This window comes from Petaurus breviceps, unplaced genomic scaffold, assembly GCF_028583685.1.
Source record: "Petaurus breviceps papuanus isolate PSGF00001 unplaced genomic scaffold, PetGlider_PUasm1.0 90564, whole genome shotgun sequence".
NCBI classification, from domain to species: Eukaryota; Metazoa; Chordata; class Mammalia; order Diprotodontia; family Petauridae; genus Petaurus; species Petaurus breviceps.
The window spans coordinates 4,242,769-4,258,874 of record NW_027187275.1 but is presented as its reverse complement, the minus strand read 5'-3'; the positions used below and the strand labels follow the sequence as shown (position 1 = coordinate 4,258,874).

At 37.4% G+C, this 16,106-nt stretch overlaps 1 protein-coding gene across 1 annotated transcript in view; it reads left to right on the top strand.

Annotated features, from left to right (window-relative positions):
• Positions 1–2,584: 2,584 nt before the first annotated feature.
• DPYD (dihydropyrimidine dehydrogenase) overlaps positions 2,585–16,106 on the top strand; it is a 1,126,518-nt gene continuing 1,112,996 nt past the window's right edge. The window contains exon 1 of the mRNA XM_069063397.1: positions 2,585–2,821. Coding sequence (XP_068919498.1) covers positions 2,783–2,821 — 39 coding nt within the window. The 5' untranslated portion in view covers positions 2,585–2,782. The remainder of the gene's footprint in view (positions 2,822–16,106) is intronic.

The window sequence follows — 16,106 nt, the reverse complement described above, 5'->3', positions numbered from 1 at the left end:
TGCCAGTTCTATAATTAACAAACTTTAGTTTGTTTTAAATCTCTTCCTTTCTCACTTGTTTCATCTTCTGCAACTCACAAAGACAAGATTCTCTGCTGATGACACAGTTTTCTCAGTACCCTTTAGAGTACTAAAGAAATACTTTTATTAAGGGAATTTGTTCTATGAAGTTTTGATTCAGTCACTTGAAGACCTAGAGGGCCAAATGGAGTGAAGAGTCTCAGTTCTCTAAAGCTGTAAAAATGCACTATTTTGCATTTATTTTGTATATACCAATTATAGTCAGTTTGGATTAGAGAACTTCCCAAAGAGTTGGGTATGCATTCTGGCCACTCTCTGAGGGACATGTGCTCTAGTGCCTTGCTGTATGCATTAACCCATGTTTCACAACTGATCTCTTGATCTTCATGACTGAGGCAGAGTAGAATATGATTAATTATAGATTCGGGAAGACTTTTACAATCGTCAGAATTCTATAAACCTTGAAGAACATCTCCGGTCTTTTTCTGTTTAGTTGGACATCTTAGGTCTCTACCAGTTTTCTCTTTGAATTCTAGCATGGTGGGGAAGGAAAATGACAGCTACAAGTACATCAGAGGAAACATTCTCTGATCTAGGCGAGCCAGAGATTGAACTTCACGTAGCTAGCTACCTCTTTTGCTTTGTATTTCTTTCTGAGCACGAGTTGCTAAACAGTACTGTTGAGAAATGGCTATTTTCATTCTTGATGGATACCTCCTGATTTTGAGGTCCTTCCTGCCCAGTGGAAGTTGCTAGGGCCTAAGGAGGGTCTGTGTGACCAAATCGGTATTTTATTAGTTACCTAGGCAAAGATCTGAGGTAAAAGTGAATTCACTTTCTTGTTGTTCAGGTTTCCTTTTCAAAGAGGGATCAAAGGCATCAGGAGTGAAATGATCATCAATTGTATTTAAGTGAGGCAGAATTGCTTGAAGTCATCAGCCTCACTCTTTCCTCTTTTGTCATTGAAGTCCAGTAGCAAGACAAAAGTGGAGACTACTGGTGATGGCCTGGGATGCAAGCGGATGGCCCTGGTGTCTTTGATGTCTGATCAAGTTCTATTTGGTCCACAGTGCCTCCCTCAGGAGCCTTCTTGACTGTTGGAACGAAATGTTCTCATCTGCCCATTCCGTATGGGGGATGTTCATATGCTTGGGGTAGACATCCCCCTAATTCACCAACTGGTTTGAAGTCTGTTGGTTATTCTCAACGTGGTTTAGCCCCATCTGCCTAGGGTGTGGCTGCTGCACATGCTACAGCTTCTTGAAGCCACAAGTAAGAGTTAAGTGAAAAGGTGCACACGTAAGGTGGGTGAGCAGCCCTGGAGAGGGCTCGTTAAGCCCTCACACCGGAAGTGCTAGTCCACTTCATATACCCTAAATTATCTCTTTACCAGACCCCAAAGTCCCTTTCTTTTTCAGAGACATTATAATGATGATGGTGATGGGTTACTGCTTTACATTTTAAGTGTTTTGTTAATTTTTGCTTAAACATCTTTTGTGCTTTCGATGTTTTTGTAGTTGTGAAGGAGTTAAGGAGCTACCTCATACCAGATACCTATGCTGAATCCTTTTCCTAGAAGTCCCGCTGAATCTTTTGGGGGGGATGCCTTAGTTAGAAAATGACCTAAGTTTTACTTTAGAATTTTTTTTTCCTTTTACTTCTGGGATTCCACCTGCAAGTGACTGTAAAGTGATCCAGAGAGTGGAAGAAAAGCCTGATTTCCTCAGTTTAGTATGGATTTTTAGGATTAAAGGAACGGTACTCCTGGGGTAGTAGGTCACATGTTGTTCTCCCCTTTCAAAGAATATAAGCTCCTTGAGGTCAAGGACTTGTTTAATTTCTTTCTCTCTATTCTCTGGATCTACCAGTGCCTGACACATAGTAGGTATCTAATAAATGGTTGCTGATGAGTCTAAGGAAGCTAAATGACTTGCCCAGAGTTACAGGTATTAGCAAGCTTCAGAACCAGGAGCGGAACACATGTCTTCTGATCCCAGGGTCAGTATTTTTTCCTGTTGCATCACAGCTGCCTCAAAAGAGAATGTTTTACATACAACAGCTGCCCTACAAATATTTGTTTGATTAAAGTAACGAATAAAGATCTACTTCTGTATTTCTGAGGAATGACTGAAGATATTAGGGATTGCGAGCCCTTGGTGTGACCCATGATTTCGGCGTGGAACAGGAAGGATGGCAAATGTTTTTTCCTGAACGGTGCGGGAACCCTCAGTACCTGGCTGCCACCGCCTACTTACCTCTGTCTTAACCCAGCTTTCAAGCAAACACTTTCCCTCACTGCTCGGTTCTCTATGGTGCGGCATTTCCCTCCCAGGGCTCCAGCCAGCCAGCAGAAAGCAAACAACCTGAGGGCGGTCTCTGGCTGCAGTCTGTCCCATTGACCTCAGGTTGGGAATGAGGGGTGGGGAGGGGGCGGGCGAGCCCCTCCCCCAATTCCTCGGGAGCCCAGGCTGCAGCGAAATTGCTACTCCCTGGGAGAGGAGAGCGCAGAGACGCGAGCAAGCGAGCGAGCGAGCTAGCGAGCTACGGAGAGAGCCAGCCCGGGGAGCGAGCCAGGGAGCTAGGGCAGGCAGCACCGCCCACGGGGGGCGTCGCAGTTGGGACTGCCGCTCCGCCTCCTCCTCCTTCCCCTGCCCTCGCTGTTTTCCTGCCACTTGCTTTTCGGAGGCGAAGACGCTACTGCTTTCCAGGAGGGGGGAACTTGTACTGAAGGGAGGGGGAGGATTGTGTCTGAGTGACTGCCATGGCTCGCGTCCTGAGCAAGGATCCCGTGGATATAGAGGTAAACGCGCTCGCTCGAGGATGAGGTTCCCCTCCAGTGCAGATGGGAAGGAGGCACTGGCTGGGGGGGCGTGTGTGTGTGTGTGTGTGTGTGTGTGTGTGTGTGTGTGTGTGTGTGTGTGTGTGTGTGTGTGTGTGTGTGTGTGTGTGTGTGTGTGTGTGTGTGTGTGAACCTGTATCTAAAAGCGAGAGCAAGAGATAGAGACAAGAAAAAGACAGACACGGAGAGCAAGCTTGGAACAAGTAGCAGAGATCCAGAAAACTTTGACTCAGCAGCACATCTGGGGGGGTGGGGGCTGTCGCGTTGGCTAAATCGCAGAGGGCTATGGGGCAGCCGGGCACAGACCCGGGTAATTAGAGAGAGGAAAGTTCAAGAATGGGCTATGACATGTGAAGCTCTCATTCTCTTGGTACTTGATTCTTTGTTGTTCTCGGAACCAAGAACTGTGGTCCTGTCAACGCTGTTACAAACTCAGGAAAGGGATGGGTGAGGGAGACAGAGAGAAGGAGGGGAAATACGGAAGAGGGAGAAGCCGACCACCTCTTGTGGGCTCACAGAAATTGTGGAGGCACACTGCATTGGGGTACCTGGACGTGGCAGCTGATCTGCTTCCTCTTGCTCTTTCTGCACTTTGGAAAGGTGGGGTGGACGGGGGAGATCGGATAAAAGGGAGAGCTGGGCTGGTTTAATAGTTCACAGAATAATGTAACTCGTGAAAGAAGTGAGTGAAAAAATTGAGGATTTGTGGAATACACTGCAGTAAGGAGGGGCATAGGCAAACCTAACCATCTCCCACTACCCTTCCTCTTTCCTTTCCCCTTCCAATTCACTCCTTTATAAATGCAATAGAGAGTGGACTGTATTGAAGTAGTCATTTTCTATTACCTATACATGCCGTTGAGAGGGGAAGCTCTTTTAATCTCAAATAGTCATAATTCAAGACTTTATTGACTCAAGTTCATACTATGGGCATCTAGGGATTGGGGCAAAGAGGGTCCTTTCGTTTTCTAATACTATTCCCCTAAGGGAGGGAGGTGTTATGTACCTCGTTCTTCCCTTTCTCTTCATCTTTCAGAATTAGCAAGACAAGAGTTTTGTCACTTCTATGCAATAGTTTTTCTACACTTAACTGAAACAAGTCAGAACTTCTGAAACCACCTGTTTTCAGGACAGTTGCATTGTCTACTTGTATCTTGGCTTGTATCTGAGGGAAACTTAAAGTCCTCTGTGTTGATTTGGGTTATTATTTCATTCAGACACTCCTCTTAAAGTAACATTTAGTTTTTTAGCCCGTTGCATCTTGTAGAAGGCTCATTTCTTGATAATCTTGACTGAATCCTAAGTCACATGGCAGGAAGGAGAAAAAAACTCAGCCTTTTTCATTATTTGGCTTTTCCTTCAAGGACTAGAACTTGCGACTTTGAATCTTATTTCTTTACTTTTTATCAAGCATATAATTTATTTGGGGGGGAAGCTGTGGGGAAGTCACCCCCTATCACTGTTATCTGGTTCAGAGTTCAGTGTCATAGAGAAGGGGGAGTACTTTATTGCAGAGTGTTTTATCATCACTTCATTAACTTCTTCCTTCCTTCCTTCCTTTCTTCCTTCCTTCCTTCCTTCTTTCCTTCCTTCCTTCCTTCCTTCCTTCTTTCCTTCCTTTCCTTCTTTCCTTCCTTCCTTTCTTCCTTCCTTCTTCCTCCTCTTCTTCCTCCTCCTTTTCTTCCTCTTCCTCTCCTTCAAAATCCTATGAGGGCAATTACTTCATTACATTGAGGAGAAAGATGCCAGTAAAGCAAATGTAACTAGCTTTTTTCTCACATTGTCCCAATTATGCAATAACTTATTAAGTATAATATTATAGAATGGTAATAGAACCCAGTCAAATAGGGATTTTTTCAGCTCCATTCAATGGTCACTTATTAAGCTTTTATGCAGACAGGGAGTCAATCAATAAGTATGTGCCAGGCACTTTGCCAGGCACTGGGCAAAGCCCCGAGGATATGAAGAAAGGGATAAAAATGCTTTCTGCTCTATAGGTGCTCACAGTCTAATAGAGGACACAACATAAAAGTAACTGTGTACAAGTATCCACACAGTGAAGGGACTGGGAAAACTTCCTGTAGAAGATGCCATTTTTAGTTGGAACTTGAAGACAGATAGGAGGCAGAGATGATGAGGGAGAATGCTATGGGGGGCAGCTAGAGAAAATGCCCAATGTTCAGGGTTGGCATGTCCTGTTTCAGGAACAGCAAGAGGACCAGTGTCATTGGGTGGAAGGGTGTGTGGGGAAGAGGTAAGGTAGGTAGGAAAACCAGAAAGTAGGAGAGGGCCATGTTGTGAAGGAGAAATCATTTTTATATTTGACCCTGGAAATGATTGGGATATACTAGCATTTATTGAGTACAGGAAAATTTGTGTGACATTGTCAGAACTTCACTTTAGGAAGATTAATTTGACAGATGAGTAGAGGATCACTTGTAGTGTGGAGAAATTTGAGACAAAGAAACCAACCAGCATGGTTTACAGCAGTCCAGGCTTGAGATGATGATGGCCTGCACAAGGGTGGATGGAAGTACCAGAAAAGAGAAAACGAGATATATGAGAAATGTTATAAAGGTAAAATCAACAGGACTCAGCACAAGATTGGATATGGGGGTTGGCAAGAGAGATTTTGAGGCACTCAGGATGACATGTAGGTTGCAAAACTGTGTAGATGAGGAAACAGAAAAAAAGTGTCTACCCTCAAAAGAACAGGGCAGCAAGGTGGTACCATAGTGGGTAGAACACTGGATCTGGAGTCAGGAAGACTCATCTTTCTGAGTACAAATCTGTTCTAGACACTATGGGACCCTGGACAAGTCATTTAACTCTCTCTCAATTTCTTCATCTATAAATTGAGCTGGAGAAGGAAATGGCAAACCACTCCAATATCTTTGCCAAGAAAACCTCAAAATGGGTTCATGAAGAGCTGGGCACAACTGAAATGACTGAAGAACAACAATTAAGAAAACCCTAAAATTGCTTCTGTTTTGCTACTGTTTTATAGGACAACAAAATTTTTAATAAATGATCATTAGAAGATGTTTCCTGTCACAGTGTATGTAGAACTAGCTGGGCTCAGAGTTAAGAAGCCTTAGGTTCAAGTTATGCCTCTGAGACATAGTGGTTGTATGATCTTGGGCATATCACTTAATGCCCCAGTACCCCAGATTCTCTTACGCCTATACATAGTTGCGGAACAGGTCATGATCTAACATTGTTAAGGAAGGATTTTCACATTCTGATTTCCCATACCAATGAAATAACTGATCTGGTCCAAAAAATATTACAAGCAAGGGGTCAAAGTTAGCATATTTGATTTATTATTATGTCTCCAGGCCCTGCCTCAATAAGATCATGCATCAGTTTCAAAGCTGAGCCTTCAACAATAATTGCTTATGCAAAACCTTTTCACTCCTTTTCTGAAACACCTTTAAATTCCTTCAAGTATAGTTCAATCAATTTAAATTCATTGGTATTCAAGGACTTCTGTAATCTTGTGCCAGTCCACATTTCCAGCCACTTCTCATAAAACTCATATATATTTGGTGTTCTTGGCCTCTATATCCTGGCCTCTGTGAACATGCTCATAACTCTTACAATACCAACTCCATTTTTTCCCCCTGTTATGTTCCAATTCATCCTTTAAAGTCCCTTACTATGCCAAATCATGTCAATTGAAACAAACAGGCATTTACAAATGAAAAAAGGCACAGTCCTTGTCTTCAGTGAGCACACAGTTTACTGAGGAAATATAGGAGATGGTATCTGAACTGAGCCTTGAAGGAGGGTCACTTTCCAGGCGTGGATGATGCCTTTTCTGCCGGCAGGAGGTTACATGTTCAAACGGGGAAACAGCTAATAGTTTAGTTTGCCTTAAATATAAAATACATGAAGGGGAGTAATGATAAAAAAAAAAAAAGCAGATTGGAGCCATGTGGTAGAGTGCATTGAATGTGTAACTAGAGAATTTGTATTTTGTTTTAGAGAAAATAGGGATCCACTGAAGAATTTTCAAGCAGGAAAATGACATTATTGTGTGTTTTTATATTATTGTGTGTATATTAATATTATTTTGACACTTGTGTGGATAAGGCATTGGTGGGGAAAACTAATAGAGGCAGGGAGAAGACAGAAGACTATTGAAATAGTCTGGCCAGTGTCAAATGCTCAATGTAAGGTAGTGGTGTGATGATGTGAATAGAGAGACCAGGATAAATATAGAAGATATATTGGAGGTAGCATAGACAATATTTGACAGTTAATTAGACAGAAAGGGGAGGACTGTGAGATAAATGGAAAAGTTCAAGACAACTCAAAGGTATGGGACCCAGGCTACTACTAATAGTAATAATATTGATATTAACTAGCATTTATATAGTACCTACTATGTAAAAGTCAATATGCTAAGTGCTTTATAAATATAGTTTTACCCTGGGAAATAGTAGAGATAGACTCTCTTTTATCCCAATGTCAAAGTTGATGAAATGGAGGCAAAAAGTGATAAAGTGACTTGTCCAAGGATACACAGCTAGTAAATGCCAGAAGTCACATTTGAACTCAGGTTCTCCTGACTCCAGATGCGGCACCCACTCTTAGTTAGGAGATGCTGTTCATGGAATTAAGGTAATTGATGTCAGCATCAAGTACATGAAGGAAGATAGTCAATTCATTTTGGGACTTGCTGAGTTTTAGGTACTAGTAGTACTTTCAGATCATGACAGAATGAAAGGATTGGACAATATGATCCCTAAGGTTAAATATTACCATTTGTCTCCCAAACAATGGGAGGTAAATAGAATAATATCCAACAAATTTACAATTTTAAAGATGTAAGACAAGTTCCGAGGAAAGATTAGGTCTCTGTATCTAAATGGGGGAGTATCTGTGTGCCTACTCTTTACACAGACAGTAATCTTGAATTTGTAGTAGCAGATGAAATGAAAAAAGGAAGTCCCAATTTACTTTTTATATCTGAGATTCATTTAGAATCTACTTCCCCATCTCTCTAAAGAATATATAAATATATATGCATATATACATAATATATATGTGTTTATGTGTATATATATATAATAGTTATTTTCACATGTGTAATATCTCTATAGGAACATGAGCTTCAACAGGATCTGGACCATGTACTAGCCAAACTTTAGGTCTTCCTCAGTTCATAACATAGTTCTCTTTGTACATATTAAATGTTTAATAAATATTTGTGTTAATTAAGGTGGAAGAATATCAAAACCTCAAAGTTAAAAAAAACCCCTAAGAATTAGATGTTTAATTGTTAAACTCTTTGGGAGAAGGGACTGCTTCATTTTATCTTTGTACCCCTAGGGCATACACAGTACCTATCATGTTTTAGACATTATTTTTTAAATGCTTGTTGATAAATTAAAAATGTTCATGATTATCAGGGACAAGGAGTAATGGTCATTTTAATCTGTTGGAAAATTGTGACCTTTGTTAGTAATATCTGTTAAGTGCACACATTATGAAGGAAGTAATTTTAGGTATTGTGGAGCATTACAAAGGAAATCAGTTTCTGATTTCATGCAAATTATAACATAATAGTGATGCAATAGGATCATTTTATTTCAATTTAACTACTTCAATGTGCAGTTTTGTTCTAAGATGCTGTCTTTTTTAAACTTTGTTAATTAGAACTAAAAAGAAAAGAGTTCTAATAAATTGTTAAGAAAATCTAACAACAAGACTGTTAATTAGTTGACCTCAATTTTAATATATAGATTTGGCTACTCAACTCAAAAGGCAGAAAGTATTGGGTGCTTTTGATCCTCTTTGATATTGTAGAAAATAAATATTTTCACAACTCCCATCAGCAAGACACTAGGGGGCCTCACTGGCAGAGGCTTTTGATAAGGACAGCTGGAAGAAGAGAGAACTCTGGACTGGAAAAATAATGGGAAAGGCCAGCAAAAGTCTCCCTTTTGAACAGTCACAGAAAAATAGATCCCCTAAGGATCAACTCTGCTTCTCTGAAATTTCTCTTTTCTTTGTCCTATGATACTAAACGAACTAGTCTCATCCCTTTTGTACATGACAGCCCTTCAAATACTCGAATATATTTGTCATGCTCTTCCTAAGGGTTGTCTTCTTTAGGCTAAACACCCACAGTTCCTTCCTTCAGCCAGTTCTATATGACATGAATGCTAGGCCTTTCATTACCGCTTCTGTATTATTTGTCTTCTGTATTCTTTTCATCATAATGATAACTGACATTTTATAGCACATTAACATTTGCAAAACAGTGTTATTATATAGCTCTCATTTGAGCTTCTCGGCATCCTTTGGAACTAGGTACAATAAGTAGTATTCTCATTTTACAGACAAAGAAACTGAAGCTTCCAGCAATTAAGTAACTTGTCAATCACCACACAAGTAGTATCTTTGAGAAATAGAATTCGAATCCAGGTCTTCCTTAATCTAATGTAAGAACTCTTTATCTTTCGTAAAATATGGAACCCAGAGTGACCCGGAAAGAAAACTACTCCCTCCCTAACTTTATACACGATGCCTTTTAAAAATAGCCTGACTAAAATTAGCTTCTTTGCTTGCTATATCATATTGTTTACCCATTTCAAACCCCCCCAGTTAATTAAAATCCTCAGATCTTTTTTAAAACAAACTGTTGTCTACCCATGCCTGTCCCATCTTGCACTTTTGAAGTTAATTTTTTAAACCCAACTGTGAGACTGAATTTATTCTTATTAGATTGCATTTTTTAGTTTTCACCTCAAATCATAGTTTGTCAGTATCTCATTTAATCCTTCCTTTCTTAATTATTTCTCCTAGGTTTGTGTTATGTATAGGTTTGATAACCATGCCATGTATGTCTTTATCCAGATCACCGATAATGTTAAACAGCATAATGCTACAACACCTATCTCAGGTCAAAACTCCATTAAGACTTTCTTCATCCACTAGACTAACTTATAAGACGCTGTCAAAGAATTTGCTGAAATCTAGATACATTGCCTTAATCAGTCTAATACACCTGTCAAAAAAGGAAATCATGTTAGTTTGTCATGACTATTTCTTGATGGATCCATATGGACTCTGTTATTACTGCTTCCTTTTCAAGATGTTCACTAACCCTCTCTTTAATATTGAATTCCAAAATTTTACCAGGAATCAGAGTTTTTTGAATATTAGCATTGTCGCTCTACTCAAGTCTTTTGGTAATCTAGTATTTTGCACAATCGCCGATGTTGTCAGTTCTTTCAATAACCAAGGATATAGTACGTCTGGGTCTTGTGATAGAAACTAAAGGTTTTGGTTTGAACTCCTGACTAGGCATTTTTGTTTTGTACTTTCTAGTCAAAAGATCATTTTTCTTGGCAGAGAAAACAGAAGTAAAATGAACATTGGGCATATCTGCCTTCTCTTTCTTTGTTCTCATGCATCATGAGAAGTCATTCTGTCCCTTCTCTAATTTTTCTCTTACTCCAATACAGTTAAAATACATTTTTGTCCTCCCTTAGGTTTCTTTGTCAGCCTACCTATCATTCTTATGAGGAGCATGTTATATGCATTCCTTCTTCAATGCATGCCTTTGAGTCCATTTGTGTATGCGTTAACCAAAATGATTGAATTTTGGATGACAACATATTGTGCTCCTAGTTTCTTCGTAAGCATGAAAAAATTGTTACATGAATTTTTTGTTCTTAGCTCTCCATAAGCAATAGAACCAGGGTCAAGAATAACAGAATAAAACTCTATTTAACTACATGCTTTATTGACCCACATAATTCCAAGAACAATTGGGATACACACATGTGTGTATCTGTATCTATCTATATGTCTGTCTGTCTATCTGTCTGTCTCTCTGTCAATCTATCTATCTATTCAAGTACATTAAACTTCCCATCCTCCATAATTCTTTTTCTTATTTTCTTTATGCATTGTTCATGGAATAATATGCTAACTTTTCTAGCATCATCCATCTGTGTGTACTCATTAACTATATAGAGTGTTGGAGAATAATCAACTCAGGTAAAATAGCATCTGTCATAAAAGAATGAATTGGGAATTGACAGACTTCTGTAAATTATATTCTAGCCTAGACCACATATTTATAGCCACAATAAGTGACTTAAAGGGACAATCAATGTACTCGCCAGTGTTTTTCTTTAACCATTAAAGCATAAAAGTAGAGAAAACAGAGTATGTCATATTTCCCCCATTGCTACTTTCATAATATCCTACTACTACCATCATTCAGTGACCTCCCCTTCTTTGAGTTTCATGCTACCAAATTCCAGATCATGGCAGCTGATACTGTCCCACAACTCCTACCCACAACTCCTACCCTCATTCTGGAGGACTTCAACATATATATTCATATTTCCTCAAATTCTAGTTCCAGAATTTACTAAGTCCTGATGACTTTCTCCTTTACTCTACCACAGCAACACACACAATTGTCACAAACATGATCTTCACATCTACAATGAATCTTTTATTCCCTTGTATGTGAATTCCAAAACTCCAGAAGGTCATTCTCTTTTATCATTTCGTCTTTTTCTTATGCTTTATGGCTCCTAACTCTGTTCTATAGCTACCCTGTGATCCATTTCTCAGTTTTTTTTCCCCTTAAGGCCTTGATACCTGTGCTAGCCATACTCTCTTCATTTCACAAACATTTTATTGAATCGATTCTACTCAACACTATCCTATTGTTGATCAAGTCCATCCTCACTATTTTTCCTTATTTTCAATTGTTTACTACCTACCTCCTGAAAAAAATGAATGTCTCCTACATCCTTAAAAACTACTCATTTGATTCTTCTAGTTGTCATGTTATATCTCTCCTCCCTCTAGCTAAACTATGTGAGAAAACCATTTACATTATATGCCTCCATTCTCTACTCACTCACTTCTAAACCTTCTGCATTATGGCTTTTGACATTATTATACAACTATTATTAGTAAGAACAGTAACCTCCTAAGTGATCTTCCTACCTCAAATCTTTTCCCACTATAATCCAAACTCCATTCACCTTCAAAGTAATTTTCCTTAAGTGCAGGTCTTTGTATGTCACTATCCAATTCAGTAAATGTCAGTGGTTCCTTATGATTTCTCTGCATATATGTAAAATCCTTAATTGAGCATTTAAAACCACTCACAACCTAGACTCTTGTGACTTTTCTAGCATTCTTATACTTCACTATACAAACTCTACTCTCCATCCACACTGTCCTACTTGGATGTTCCCCATTCAAATGCTCTCCCTCTTCACCTCTGATTTATAGCTTATTTGATTTCCATCAAGATTTGTCTCAAATTCCACTTTCTGTAGGAGACCTTTCCCAGTCCCTCCTTGCCACCAATCAGTTCCCTCTGATATGACCTTGTATTTACACTGTATATGGTTTGCACAATTAATTTATTATGAATAGAATTTATTAGCAAGCTTTGTCATTGGTAGAGAATCCTGTTGTTTTAGATTCTGCATTGGGCATCTTTTGTGACACTGGCAAATATTTTATATGAACATAATGTTGTCTGTTTTATACCATGATGGATGTAAATATTGAGTGACTGATCCAAGTATCTTTGTAAAACTTTAATATAACTTTTATAACTGTTGGAACTGACTTATTTGAGAAGATTCTTCAAATAGGAATTTTGTTCTATCAGGTAAAAATATTGTTAAAATAAAAATTATTTAAAACAGACGTAGCAAAACATCATCTTTTCTGTATCTTTCAATGAGTTGTAATTGCAAAAAGGTTTGATCTGCTCTATGAAAATATTATCTGAGAAACCCTGCCCCTTTCATGTTTTTTTTAATTAAAAAAAGCCTCAATTGTATACTTAGACCAGTCTCATAAGGATACTTAAGAAAAATTTGTATTTTTGATCTTTTAAAAAATTGTTATTTACAAAGCATTTTTACATTAATTTTCATTCTTTCCTCCCATTTCCCTCTCCCCCACTGGAAAAAAAAAGAAAAACAAAACACAATCCTAATAACAAGCATAGTTAAGCAAAAATATCACATTCTGTATTATTAATACATGACCTCTCTGTCAGAAAGTGGGTAGCATTTTTCATTATCAAATCCTTTGAAATCATTATTGGCCATTACTTTCATCATAATTCTTAAGTCTTACAATATTATCCATCTTTACTATATTGATAGGATAATATGTATTGTTTTTCTGGTTTTGCTCACTTCACTGCATTTTCTAAAGATCTTCCTATGTTTCTCTGAAACTATTTCTTAATTTCTTATAGTACACGATTATAATCATATATCTTAATTTGCTCAACTTTCCCCCAATTTATGTGCATGTATTTAATTTCCAGGTTTTTGCTACCATGCAAAGACCTAAGCTTTTTTATACGTAGGATTTTTCCCTCTTTCTTTCATCTCTGGGGTATAGACCTAGTTGTGTATCACTGTATCAGAGTATTTATACAGTTTAGTAATTTTTGAGGCATAATTCCAAATTGGTTTTCAGAATGGCTTTACCAATCCTCACTTCTACCAGTAGTACATCAATTTACCTCTTTCCCCCCAATGTCTCCAAAATTTGTCATTTTCTCTTTTTTAAATCGAATTTGTCAATGTCATATATGGGAAGTGGAACCTCAGGGTTACTTTCATTCGAATTTCTCTATAAATTATTTGAAACATTAAAAAAAAAACAACTATTGATATCTTCAGTTTCCTCCTTGTGAAAACATCTGGTTCATGTCAATTATTGGGCAGACAATCTCTTAGTTTTTTTGAAATTCAGTAAGTTCCTAGCAACTTTCAAATCATACTTTTCAGAAATTTGCTGCCCAATACTGTTTGTTCAAAAACTTTGTCTTAAATTTTATATAATCGAAATTTTCAGTTTTATCTTTTGTGGTGCCTCCTTTCCATTGTTTTAGTTTTGAACTTTTCTCCCATCCCTATCTTCCTTCTCCTTTAATTTGATTATGATGTGACCTTTTATATGTTTATTGTTTATCCAATAAGCTTATTTTGGTATATGTCATGAAATGTTTTAGATGTTCCCAAAGTGGACAGTACTGCCCTATGGGGGATGCCAGAATGATCCAGGAAGGTGGCAGTAGCTTTGGGTACAATTGGGGGGGGGCACTGAATAAAAATAAGGGAGCAGTGGAAGCTTAAGGAAAGAAGAGAAGAAAATTTTGAAAATGCATTTGTACATGTTTCATCTGTTGTATAATGGAGTTAAAGTCTTAGTGATTACATTATTTTCCAAATAAACACATGAAATGCAAGTTATAACTGATAAGTGGTCAAGTCCACCCACAAATCTTAACAAGCAAATGTTGGCAGGCAACTATGTAGTGCATTATTGGGAAGTACAACATTCATCAGTAGGAACATGTGCGTGTAATGACTTGTTTACAATATGATACTATACAGTTACACGACATAATAGTTTGTTATCAAAATTTCAAGGAAGGAAAAAACCCACAAACTTACAATAAATTATTAAATTTAAGATGCATAATTATAAAATTATTTTATATGTTTTGGAAATGATGGAAATTTAAAAAAAAACTTTAAATATTTAAAGAAAGTAAATTTCCAAAGGGACTCTGAGCATTGTTGTTTTGTAAGGGGAGGTTAGGCCAAATAAGTTTGGGAACCTTTGTTTTCAATCTAATTTTTGCCAATAGATTTTGTCACGTACTTATTTCTTACCCCAGTGACTGAGGTCTCTTCAGATTTATTAAACAACTAGGCTTCTAGACTAATTTAGTACAGGATATTATATTCTTAATCCACTTCATGATCAACTTCTTTGTTGTTTAACAGATGCCAGATAGTTCTATTGTTTATTGATTTGTAGTATGTTTTCAGAAACTGTTACTAGGTTCTGTTCCTTCCAACACTTTTTTCCATGACCTCCCTTGATTTTCTTGACCTTTTGTTCCTCCAGATGAATTTTGTGTTTTTGTTTTTTTTTATACATAAAGTAATCCTTTGGTAGTTTAATCAGTATGACACTGAATAATAAAACTAATTCAATTAAATTGAAATTAATTATGGTTATTTATATTGTATTAGCTTGACCTGTACATGAATTATTAATACTTCTCCTAATTCTATGTATGTCTTTATTTCCATAAAGAATTACTTTATAGTTATATTCATATAATTCCTGTGTATTTCTTACTAGGTAGACTTTCAAATGTTTTATTAGAATTTTATATAGACGAGAAAGCAAATACATGTGATCATGGATGTTGAAGCCTTCTTCTTGGTCATTTCTTTTAAAAATAGAGGCAACCATCTGTTATTTTTTCCTCCATTCATTTGTGCTTTTCCCTTCCTTTATATCTTGAAAATTGATCCCTGTCTGTCTTTAAAACTGTGTCATCTCCCACTTGGATTTCTTCTCTATAGATTTGGTTAGGTCCCTATGTTCTTTTTTGACTTCATCTTCTGAAATTGCATTAGCACTTTCTTCAGTGGTCCATCACATGCTGGGATACTAGAGAAATACGACTTTTTATTGTGTGGCATACAACAGACATGTGATTTTTCTATATTCAAGGGTTACTTTGTTCAAGCCCTACGTGTAGCTGTATGGAAAGGTATACTTACCCAGTAAATGTTTTCATTTGTATGTGAATTGGAAAAAAAAAATTTCCAGTTTCACAGAAACTCTACTGACTAATTTTGGCAATCTGACTGAAAGCACTGAGGTTAGTGACTAATGATGATTCTGCTTATTTCATTGCATTTTAGAATGGTCACATAAGAATTGCTTATGAATATGTTGTAACAAGTAGCTTTTGAAAGAATGATGTGGTCTTTTAATATTTTAATTTAAGATTCCAAATTTTTGTATGTGGAATGTTGAATTCATTTCAAGTAAAACTGGTCTTCTTAAGCTTAGTAAAATAACACTAAAGAATCAATAAAAAGAATACTCAAGTCTAAAGAGTCCAAGAAAATTAGATGACCTTTAAGCAGTCAGTTCTGCACTTAACTACTCTTCTGGCACATAGGAAGGGATTTCTTTTTCAAAATATTTAAATCTAGAATAGTGTGGGAACCTGAAGCCAAATTCCAGTAACAGCTGAATGTGAGAAAAAGAGCCAGGCTGGTATTGGACAAATTCAGAGAAATAACACACATTTTATCTTAAAACAACATAAGCATCATTTTAAATGGAGCTTTAAAAATGCAGCTCGTTAGAGGCCCCAAAGACAATAAGGAAACGATCTTTAATTACTTATGACAAA